A 12,514-nucleotide genomic window follows, 5' to 3' on the forward strand; every position below is an offset into this window, starting at 1 on the left:
AAGTTATATTGGTACAAACATTTATTTAAAAATAACTAAAGCCAAAAGCAAACAAAATGTACGTATGTACATGTGTAAAATGAAGATACAGTACAGAATAATGTCCGTGTCAGGCAAAGGTTACACATTACTTAAGGGTTCTTACTTTGAAAAAATTATGAAGTGTACCCTGACGTGTCCTCTTTATGGACTGCAATTGAACAGTCTGCGCAGGTATCTAATGCTGATAAAGGACTGCCTTCATTGCCTTCCTGCATGAAATAACATCTCAATTTAGCAATACAATTCCTGGCATCCTGGTTAGTCACTCGCTTAGGTATATCATTGTCATCATTTTCTTGGTCTTTTGGTGTCTCTGAGTGTTTTGCCGCAATTTGTTCAATAATCGTTTCCTCATAATCTTCATTTTCATTGTGGCATTGAAGGTTATCATCAATCGTTAAAAATTCTTCACAATTTTGGACCTGTTGCAGTTCCAAAGCCATTTCATTTTCTGTACAGCTTATCGTGTCTGAATCACAATTAGTCGCGAAACCACATTTAGCAAAACAATTCCGAATTGTTTTACTGGCTATTACTCGCCAACTATCGGCGATAAATTGTACAGCTTTTAACATTGAAACTTTTGCACTAACCTCTATTGATTTCGAAGATGATGTCAGCAGATTTTCCTCAATTGCTTCAAGGATGTGATTAACCAGCTTTCCGCGATAATAGGTCTTCAAATTTTTTAAAATTCCCACGTCCATAGGCTGTATCAGGGATGTGGTGTTAGGGGGTAAAAATTCCAGTTCAATATTTTTTAAACCAGCTACATTAGAGTGTGCGGTGCAGTTGTCCAATATCAACAGAATTTTTCTGGACTTCCGTTGCAGTTCCGCGTCCCAGTTCATTAGCCATTGCGTAAAAATATATGTGGTCATCCACGCCTTCTTATTGGCATAATACGAAACTGGCAAACTGCCTATTGTAAGCCCCTTGAAACAACGAGGTTTGGCACTTTTACCAATAACCAAAAGTTTGAGTTTATCATTTCCTGACATGTTTGAGCAGCACAACACTGTTACACGATCCATTGCTTTCTTTGAACCAGACAGTGTTATGTGTTGATAGCTGAGGGAACCATCCGGCATAGCACGATAATATAAACCTGTTTCATCGGCATTGTAAATGTCATCCCCACTAAATTTTTTAAGCAACTCTGGCAGTTTTTCACATTTCCATTGCTCATCACTCGTAGCATCAGCACTGTCCTTCTCGGCATGTGCTTTTTTGTAACTAATGTCATGTCTACACTTCCATCGAGACAACCAACCATCCGTCGCTTTGAAATTTACGTGACCTAGCTTTTTGGCCAACTCTTCTGATGTGTTTTAGCATAGGGCCGCTTACACGCACTCCTCATTTAGATACAGTGGAAAACCATTGATTCAAAGCATCTTCGATGCCTGCATCTTTGCCTTCCCTCTTTCGCTTATGAGATGTTTTCTTTAAATCCACGCGCAATGTCCACTCTTCTTTAAGTTTTTCTTGTTGCTGTAGCAGTCGTGAAATTGTAGATTTTGGCAACTTTATTATCTCCGCTAGCTGACAATGACTGACGTTAGGAGGTTGACTTTTTATCTTGTCAAGAATAGCGATTTTTTCTGAAAGTGACAAATTTTTTCGTGGCATCTTGACAGGGGTCTTAAATGTCTGAAAAAAAAGGGACGGGGGGAAACCAAAATCAGTGCACTGTTTGGTACAGTTTTTAATCTATTCTAACCCACAAGATGTATACATATGTACCGAGTGTGATCGTAAACAACTGCAAGCAAAATTTCTTCAGAATCCGATTACCACAACACAGAACAAACGTAAAAGAACCACTGTACAGCACGACTTCGCAATAACTGATTCCGCTGCTGCCCACATGATCTCTTTGTTACGAACCATCTAAATTAGTTTATTGTTCAATAAAAAAATTTTCTGTTTATACTCCGGCACGACAACCAAGTCAGTAGAGTTTACAATAAATCGCCAATTATCGTATTTAGTAGTCATGGGCTTGAACCCCGGTCCACTCAAAGAATGCGTGCGATGCACTCTCGCTCCTGATCACTGGGCTACGTCAGGCCTAATAAACTATATTTAGATGTTTGTGCGCGCCATCTAAATATAGTTTATTGTTCAATCAAGACCTTCATTGCCCCAATTAAGCGGCGAGTTGGCCCAAATAAGCGGAACAAAAAAATCCAGGCTAAATATTTGTTTTGTTTCTGTTCTTCACAATTTGCCTCAAATAAGCGGCTGGCCCAATTAACCGGAATGCACTGTACTACGAATTTTTTTGCAAAACATTGCACCTTGAAACGAAATTACATGTAAAATTAACCCCATATAAAGAAGTGTTAGTCTCTCGACAAGGAATTTTTAAAAAAATTAGTAAAAGCATTTTTGAAGATTTTCAAGCATTTACTGCTAAACAGCCTCTCAAATCTACTGCCTCCATCCCTCCGAAATTTCGCATTAGCATCTGGAATTAAATAATTATCCTTTTAGTGAACACTTGTGGCCGTTGATGCCCGTAGGAGGAGGGTCTTTGTTTCATTTTTGCTATAGTTATTAAACCAAATGGGTTTTCTTAAAAGTGGTCGTAAACTTTACAATAAATAGGGTAGATCTGTAAATTGATGGGGAAAGTGAAATTCGCTGCGGTAAACCTTTAGCATGCTGCAGCGGCAATACATAGAATGCTACCATAGTCGGTTTTTAGTAACACCTACTGAGTGACATTCGCTTCTCACCTCAACTGTACCATGTGACCTTCATGTCAATGATTATATGATATGTCTGTTCTCGTCTAACTGGACCCACAGTACATGGTTTTCATGAATTTTTTTTTTTTTTTGTTCGTCATCAATCACATAGGCAATATGCTCTTGTTTTTTTTTTTTTTTCCTGAAAAGTAACATACAGCATACGTTAATCATAAATTTTCTTTTGTGTATTTATGAATGAAAGCAGAATAAAAGAAATTCACAAAGTCGTATATTTCTTCAAAGCGAGTGATACTGTTGAATTGGGAAGCGAATGTCATTGAGTAGGCGCTACCCTGTACTAACAATTCACTATATGGCGAGCGCAGCGAAGTTTGCTGTGTATGTATTGGCAAGAGCTGCAGTCCAGTAATTTTTACAATTGTGTAAACAATTTCGAAGAGAAAGTGTTTAAGTATTAATGATAAAGCAAAGATTGTTATGATACTGACTAGGGTTTTAAGAAAAAAGATGTTGCGGAGAAATATGGGATATCTGCAAGCAGTTATGCTTGCAGATATGCCATATTTTTTTAAAATCTATGATTTTAAAAAAATCGAGAATCAATTTTAAATGCAATTGAAGGTGGAGCAGACAAGAAGCAAATTAAGTTGTGTATACACGAAGATGTTGATAAAGCTGTTCTAAAATGGGTGCAAATGATATGTGAAAAGAATATCCCAATATCGGGCCTAATAATAAAGCAACAAGTTCTGAAATTTGCACAGTCCCTTGGACATACAGAATTTAATGCGAGCACTGGATGGCTAGATAAATTTAAGAAGCGCCACAGAATTGTGGAAAAGGTTATTTGTGGACAGAGTGTTAATGTAAGCGAAGAAGATTGCAACAGTTGGAGGAACAATACCTTAAAGAAGATTTTGGAAGAATATGAGCGTAAGGATGTTTCTAATGCTGACGAAATGGGTTTATTCTTTAAATGTTTACCGAATAGAACACTTGTTTTTAAGGATGATAAATGTTTTGGCAGAAAACAAAGCAAAGAAAGAATCACTGTGCTAGTTGGAGCAAATATGACAGGAGGTGAAAAATTTAAGACTTTGTCATCGGAAAATCAAAAAACCCAAGATGTTTTAGAAGCACAAAATCTCTGACAGTTGACTACACCTTTAATAAAAAACATGGATGACAAGTGATATCTTTGAAGACTGGAGATTAAAACTAGACAAGCATATAACAAAAGAAAAAAGGAAAATCATGTTGGTAACTGACAACTGTCCGGCACATCCTGCCACACTTAAAAGTGTGAAGTTGTTTTTACCACCAAACGTAACTTCAAAACTCCAGCCAATGGACCAAGTCATTATTAAAAATTTTAAATTTCATTATCGAAAGAGAATAATAATGAAGATTGTCAATGCATTATCAGAAAATAGAAACTTGGAGGTTACAATTAACCTTAGAGATTGTATCTCTGAACTGGCAAAAGTTTGGACAAACAATGTCACTGAATACACTATTCAAAATTGTTTTCGAAAGTGGGATTTGCATTGAATACAGAAGTCGAACAACGACTGGACGAACAAGATGAACTGCCTCTTTCACAACTGAAAACCTTTTGGAGATTATTAGAATCGTCTGAAAACATTGAAAATGAAATAACAATGGATAGTTATGTTTATGTAGATCACAGCAGAACATCCAAATGAAGATAAAATACTGCTGAACAGTGTTAGACGCGACCATGATTACGAAGAAATTAACGATGACGCTGAAGAGATGCACCAGAACAACCTGTAGAAAAGCCAACTTGCAAAGAAATGATTAACGCTTTTAAAACGGTTCGAATGGGTCTACAGTTTTGTGAAAATGTTCCTGATAATGTTTTTAATGCTCTGAACAAATGTGAGGTTTTCTTTGAGAATCAGACAATTTTTTAATTGCACTGTGCAAATGAAAATTACAGATTTTAATTTGTGATATTTACCAGCGAAAATTGTGTAAATGTAATTTAAATAAGTATATTTTTGAAATAAAATACATTAAAAATAAATGTAGATTCGTTTTCATTTTCTAATTAGATAACAATTTCTAATAAAAAAGATATTCTCTGTATAATGAAATTTCTCTATAACGAATTTTTTCGCTGGATTTATCGAATTCGTTATAGGGAAGTTCGACTATAGTTGAAAATATATTTACAAACTTCAAGAAGCTGGGCTGTAACATGAGTATCAAGGTACATTTTTTACACTCTCACATCAACTACTTCTAACTTACAGAAAATCTAGGAAGTGTTAGTGAAGAACAGAATAAGAGGTTTTACCAGGGCATTAAAGACATGGAGATGATGCACCAGGGGAGGTGGAATGTCAACGTGACGGATGACTATTCCTGGATACTGAGGAGGGAGTGTGAATTTAAAGGATCTGCAAGAAAACCGAAGAAATAAATTTGACCCATCGTAGTTTTTAAAATGAGAGGCGAGTGTTTAGTGGACGTTTTACCACATTGCACTTTTCAATAGTGTTTTCAACATATATTTAAATATAAAAGTCTGGTAAAAGTAGCATTTTGTTATAATTTCAGTGCACAAATTCTGCAAAAATTAATAAAAATTTGTGAAAACCCAAATTTGCTTTCGTGATTTTTGAAGAAACCTCATGTGATGGAATCAAATAAAAGTGATTTTTGAAATCAGCATATAAGAAAATGATCCAGAAACACCCTTTTCTGAGAAAACTGAAATTTTTTTCAAAATGGAAGGAATGGTTAGGAAGGAATGGGGAGAAATGGAGTTTATTTTATTTTATTTTATTTTTTGCTGGTAAATTCTTCCCATTGTGTTTCCAATACGTACTAACATTAATTAGTTCCATGGTGGATAACAAAAAACGGTGGTTGCATTAAATATAAATGAAATTACTTTAAAAACACATTATATCAGTACAGATTCTATCCTTTTATTCTGCGAATGAGAATTCATATTGTATTTCTTGGAACTAACTTCAAAGTAATATAACAGTTAATTCCATGCGATACACAGACAAATTATAGGTTACTGGTTCCTAAGTGTAGTACTTACTACGAAATAAAGTCCAAATAGCCAGTAATCTTGCCACAAATCTGATGATATTTTGGAACCTCTTTGGGCTCAGTTATGGTCTAAAGAAAGTAGAAAGAGAAGAAAGAGTAGATAATATAAGTTTTTAAAGCCGTACACCTTAATCAGAAACTTAGTGATCTTTAATTGTAAAGTTTTTCTTTCAATTTTTTATTTTTTTTATAATGTTTATTTTTAAATTCCAATTTATTTTTTTCTCATCCCACAAAAAAAAAAAAAAAAAAAAAAAAACCATGCTGTTCGCCTTTCATCTTTTATCTTTATACTTCAAGTAAAAAATAAAAAAATTAATCTGCAGCATTTGTCAATCCACTGCAGTATAAAGGCCTCTTCAACAAGTCATGTTGAGGAAATTGGACCACAATTTGCAATGGTCCAGTGCAGGTTGGCAAATCAACTGTATTTAGTAACCAGGAGCTTGAACCCCAGTCTACCCAAACAGCATGTGCTACTGCATTTCTTCTCTTGACCACTCGGGCTATGGAGGCCGCCTATACTTCAAGTAGTACATCCGAAAAAAAAAAAAAAAAAAAAAAAACTCTTGGGGTATTATATGGAAAGTAGGTTTTACACTATAAAAATGCCCACAAGCCCTCCGATTAATTTGATCTAATTTCATCTTCACCTCTCAATTTTTCATTCTTATTCATACCCTATCCAGATTTGATTCAATATCTTAATCTCATAGCTTTGAAATTATGATACCGAAGTATAAATTTATTTAACACACAGCTGTTACTTCAGCATTAGTTTTGTCACTGCACAGAGCAGGGCAGATTCTGGTCATCTTCTGGTAAGTTCTTTCTTCTTAAGTTTATCATTCTTATTATTAAGTTATTAAATCTAATAACTTCTGTACGTGCCACCTGCCAGCAGTTATTTTATTTAAAATACCAATTCTCTTATAATTTTAGTTTCTAATTAGGTTAGAAAGTAAAATAAAATCAGTTTCTGATTAAGGTGTTATGCTAAAATCTCTGGATTTTAAAAATTATATTAGTCCTCCTCCTCCTTTCTTCTTTCCTACTTTTTTTTTAGCCTTGATAAAACAGCCAAAAGAATCCCCAAACCAGGGGTGTGCAACCTGTGGCTCTTTGAACATGTAACTGCAGCATGCAGTGGGTGTTGATGTGAATATAGCATTAGTTTCAGTGTCAGCACCTCAGTTCAGTTTGCCTGCGCATCACGAGCAGAACACACAAACTGTAAGGTGTCGAAGATTAATCGTTGTCGTGATGGTGGTGGTGAATGTACACTGAGTGATCACTGAATTATGACCACCCCTATTAAAACTGAATGTGACCCATTGACAACGTGAGGTACGAGAGTGCGCAGTTAGTCGACCTACATAGCATAGATGTCAGTAGTTCAGTAGGTAGTAAAATTCCGAGCATGATGGGTAAAAGGGAAAGCATGATGGGAAGGATTTATCAGACTTTGATAAAGGATAGATTGTGGATGCTCGATGAGCTGGTGCCTTGATTTGCCAAACTGCTGAATTGGTGGGGTGTTCGAGAGCCACCATAGTTAAAGCGTACCAGGTCTGGCTTCAAAATGGCCAAACAATGACCTGACGGCAAAACTGCAAAGGTCAGCGAAAAGTTGATCTTAGAGGTGAGTGCTGGGTCCAAAGTACGGGCAAAGCACTGTTGAAGAGTTGACTACCCAATACAACATGGGCTAACCCGGAACAATATCCGACATGGCGATGTGTCGCTCGCATGTATGGGCTATACCAGAAGACGGCCCTTATGGTATCCCCTGCTAAACAAGGTTCATTAGCGTAAAAGACTCACCTGGTGCAAAGAGTATGCAACTTGGATGATAGAAGACTGGAAGGTGTGCTGGTTGGATTAGTCACGTTATTTACTCCACACCGTGGATGGTCATGTACGGATTTGACATCAACAACATGAGGCTCTTGATACATCATGCATGGTATGAAAAGTGCAGGCCAGTGGAGGCAGTTGTATGGTGTGGGGCATGTTTCACTGGCAGGAACTTGGACCCCTGATGCATGTGGAACAACGTATTAGTGGTCTCCACTATTGTCAACTGCTTGCTGACAGTGTACACCCTGCTATGTTACACTTTTTTCCCAAATGGCGATGGTGTCTTCCAAGGTGACAATGCGCTAAGACATCAGGCACTTGTTATGCAGGAATGGTTTGAGGAACACAGTTCTGACTTACAGCATATCGATTTGCCTCCAAACTCCCCCAATATCAATCCCATAGAGTACTTGTGGGACACTATGGAAAGGCATATCAGGTGTCTGGATACACCAATTACCACCATACCTGCATTGCTGACTGCATTACACACAGCTCAGTTAGACATACCTCCCGAATGCTTCCGACGTCTTGTTGAATCAATGCCACGTCAGGTAGCTGCTGTACTGAGGGCAAAAGAAGGACCTACGAAGTATTAGGTTGATGGTCATAATTCAGAGATCACTCAGTGTAAAATAGTCAAAACAGGAATAAAATAATATCCATGGGTACACAGTGTTTATGATAGGTATATAAATTCATATTATACATCATTTGACTTTTTAAATCAGTGATGTGGCATTATTAAACCAGATGATATTAAAATTGCAATTCAAAAGAGAAAGATTGAGCAAGAAAACCAGGAATTTAAGAAGGAATGGACTGAGTCGTATGCATTTGTGGCAAATTCTACAGGACTTCCGTTGTGTTTAATATGTAGTGAAAAATTTCAAACAATAAAACAAACAAACATAGGAAGACATTTTTGACTAAACATGATATATTTGCCAAAACATATCCAGCCAGTGAGCCAAGAAAAAAGGCTGAAAATGAGTTGCAAAAGAAAATATTAATAATGAATTTATTGTCAAAGTGGATTAAATCATCAAGCAATACAAATGCTGCTAGTTTTGTAGTTGCACTTGAAATTTTAACACAGGGGAAACCATTTACCGTGGGCGGCAAATACATAAAAGAATGTTTTATTAAAATATTGGAAAATCTTTCCAGCAATTTTCAAAACAAAACAGAAATAATTACAAAAATTAAAGAAATGCCAATATCTGCAAAAACTATGAGGGACAGAGTTTTAGTGATGGCGGAAGATGCAACTAGTCAGCAATTATGGACCTAACGTCAGCATCAGGATTTTCTATAGCTTGTGATGAATCATGCGATGTTGGTGATATCGTGCAAGTTGTCCTCATTTGTAAATATCTAAATTCTCAAGGACCCCCAAGAAGAATTGCTTGATTTACTGCCACTCACAGTACAAACACATGGAGAGGATATAGAATCTGCAATTACTGAATGTTTCAAAAATAAGGGAATTAATATAAATAAAATAATTTGTATCACAACCCATGGAGCCCCGAGCATGAGGCGAGGAAAAAATGTTTCATTAATTTATCCAGAAAAAAACATTTCGCATGATGTGCTTTCCTTTCACTGTATAAGTCATCAAAGAGGCACTTTTCTTGCAAATTTTTCGAAAAGAGATAACAGCAGTGATGGATTTGGACATAAAGATAGTCAATAAAATAATGGCAAGATCACTATATTATCAACAATTCTGTGAACTTCTTGATGAAATCAATTGTCAATATACTGACCTTATGAGTAACGGCATTAGATGACTTTCTAGAGGTGCAGTATTGACACAATTTGCTGCTTTGTCTTGGTGAACTGAAATTATTTTTAAGACAGACGGATATGAATGCTGAATGTTGGTGTTGTTATTTGGTTTTTAGGAGCATTAGCAACTAAGGCCATATTACACCGGGGATATGCGGTGGTCATTCCCTGACCTTTCCGCATCCTCCATATTTGGTGGTCATGGGCTCGAACCCCGGTCTAATCAAGAAGTGTGTGCTATGCACTGCTGCATGAATACTATTCATGCAGCAGTGCAATACTGAATACAGGATTGGTTACAAAAATTCTATTTTATGGCAGATGTGACTTCACATTTAAATGTGTTAAATCAGAAATTACAAGGAAAAGGTAACACAGCATTTATGCTTTTGGAAGGACTTTCGCTTGAACACAAATTGTGTTTTTGAAGGAGACACAGGAAGTAGAAAATTATTACGGTTTGTAATGTTAAAAAAATATCGAGGTACTAAAAATAATACCAATCCTATTAATTTGCCAATTTTTCAACAAAAGATTGTCAAAATGCGTACCCAACTTAGCCATAGATTTGAGGATTTTAGGAAGAAAAGGGTGATATTATCATTGTTAATCAAACCTCTTAGAGTGAGTACTTCTCAGTTAAATTTTTCTCCATTTCTTGAAATTGATGAAGCACAATTTGAAATGGAGTTAGAGGACTTCAAAATCAAGAACACGTGGAGCGCAAGACAAATTCCTTAAAACTGAAATTGAGGATTTCGAGAGGAAAAAGGCTGCCCTTGCAATTCTACACAAATTAGTGGTGATAGACGAGTTGAAAAAGCAAGATCAAATTGTGTTTGATGCGTGAAGTAGCTTACTGGACAAGTATATAAATTTGAAAATATTTGCATTTGGACTTCTCTCAGGTTTTGATCTGACACATTTCTGCAAGCAAATATTTTCGAACATGAACTATATTAAAAATAATTCAAGAAACAGTCTCAACAATGCGACTTTCTCAGCATGTTTAAAGATGAAAATTATGGCATACTTTCCTGATATTGAGAGACTGGCTCAATAAGTTCAGTAGTGAAAGTCACATTAATTGGATGTCTTTTAACTGGAAGTCTTTTCAGTATTAAAAAATAATATTTCAAAAAAAATATATTTTTTAATAAAATATCTTCCCACTCTGTTTCATTTCTTAAACCTACCCTTCCCCTGGGTTTGAGAATTTTTTTTTTTTTTTTTTTTTAAATGAAAACCCCAAACACAAGAAGTGTTAGAACCTATAGTACTTAGTACTGTGCATGGGTCCCACTCTGTTTCATTTCTTAAACCTACCCTTCCCCTGGGTTTGAGAATTTTTTTTTTTTTTTTTTTTTAAATGAAAACCCCAAACACAAGAAGTGTTAGAACCTATAGTACTTAGTACTGTGCATGGGTTAGAGGCTGAGAAGACGAAAGAAGATATCTGTTGACATTAGACTTGAACTTCTGTAGACTGCAACTTTCAGGAAATACGTATGAAGGAAGGTTGTACCAGAAAACAGTAGTTGAATGGATAAACGAGGAAGATGAAAAGTTGGTTCTGTGAGTTTGAAGTTGGACAGTAAATGGATGTTTGCTGGTGTCGGCAAGTGTTCGGACTGTTTTGAAAGAGAGAGCAGGAATAACAGAAGCCAATTCAGAAGAACAGTGCCCAGGGAAGTATCTGTAGAAAAGGCATGCAGCAGAAATAGTATGTCTATGAGATAGGAGAGTGCAGAAACTCTGTTAGAGAGGAGTCACTAACTGCCCTCTTCTCAATGGAATCTAGAACCTGAGAGAGAGGTTTTGAGGGCACCGCCCCAGATGTGGGAACAATATTCCATGGTAGGGCGGATTTGCGATTTGTACAGAGTAAACAGCTGTTTGGAAGAAAACTAACACCCAGAGCGAAAGAGAAAACCAAGTTTTTTAGATGCAGAGGAAGCAATATTTGTAATATGCTTGTGCCGAGACAGATTAGAAGTCAGGGTAATCCCCAAAAGAGATATATCATCTTGCCTAGAAATCAGTGTCACCAAAGATAAGAATAGGAGCAAAAGAATCCTTTTTGCGAGATATAAGACAAAACTAAGTTTTAGAAGGATTGAAATCAACTAAGTTGTCTTTGCCCCACTGTAGAATTACCTGAGGATTAGCATTTAAGGAATTGGTAGTGGATATTCGAGAAGTTGAAGCTGATTGAGCTGGGCAAGGTTTCTCAAAATGGAAAGTGGAATGCAATGTGCTATCATCAGCAAAACTATGGATAGGATTTCCAGTCAATGGAAGAAGCTCATCAATATACAAGAGGAAAAGAACTGAACCATGGGGAACACCAGCATTAGTGGAGAAGTTAGAAGACAGGGAGTCATCTACAATCACCCTCAGTGAGTGGTCAGAGAGAAAACTGGATAACCAATTACAAAAAACAGTTGGCAAACCATAAGATGGAAGCTTGTTTAGAAGACCTTTATGCCAAACACGATCAAATGCCTTTGAGATGACAAGAGCATGTGTTTCACCTAACTTTTCCATTGAATTTGTCCATAAATGGGTAACATAAGCCAGAATATAACCAATGAAACTGATGGAATCCATACTGGCGATCACAGATCAGACGGAAGGATTCTAGAAAGTTTAAGAGTTGGCAGTTAATTGATTTTCTCCATTACTTTAGAGAGAGAAGTAATTGCAACAGGACGATAATTGGATGGGAAGGACTTGTCACCCTTTTTAGGAACTGGTTGGATATGAGCAAATTTCCAAGCAGAGGAAAAACACCTTTGGAATAAGAAAGTGAAAAAAGGTGGCAAAGAACAGGTGTAAGTTCAGGAGCACAGGTTTTGAGAACAAGTGGAGAAATACCATCAGGACCTGGAGCTTTCTTAGTCGATATTCGTCAAAATCCTTCTGACATCCTTTTGACGGAAGACCACACGAAGCATTGAATGGAGCATGTTGGACATGGTGGGAGGTGTTTTACCAGATCATTA

At 36.5% G+C, this 12,514-nt stretch overlaps 1 protein-coding gene across 1 annotated transcript in view; it reads right to left on the reverse strand.

The window, feature by feature from the left end:
* LOC150089729 (dipeptidyl peptidase 9) overlaps positions 1 to 12,514 on the reverse strand; it is a 483,518-nt gene that overhangs the window by 101,249 nt on the left and 369,755 nt on the right. Inside the window, 2 exon segments of the mRNA XM_090390084.1 lie at positions 5,845 to 5,903; positions 10,431 to 10,463. Coding sequence (XP_090246210.1) covers positions 5,845 to 5,903; positions 10,431 to 10,463 — 92 coding nt within the window.

The sequence above is a fragment of the Mastigoproctus giganteus genome, chromosome 2 (genome assembly GCF_048544385.1).
Source record: "Mastigoproctus giganteus isolate SK-2022 chromosome 2, ASM4854438v1, whole genome shotgun sequence".
NCBI classification, from domain to species: domain Eukaryota; kingdom Metazoa; phylum Arthropoda; class Arachnida; order Uropygi; family Thelyphonidae; genus Mastigoproctus; species Mastigoproctus giganteus.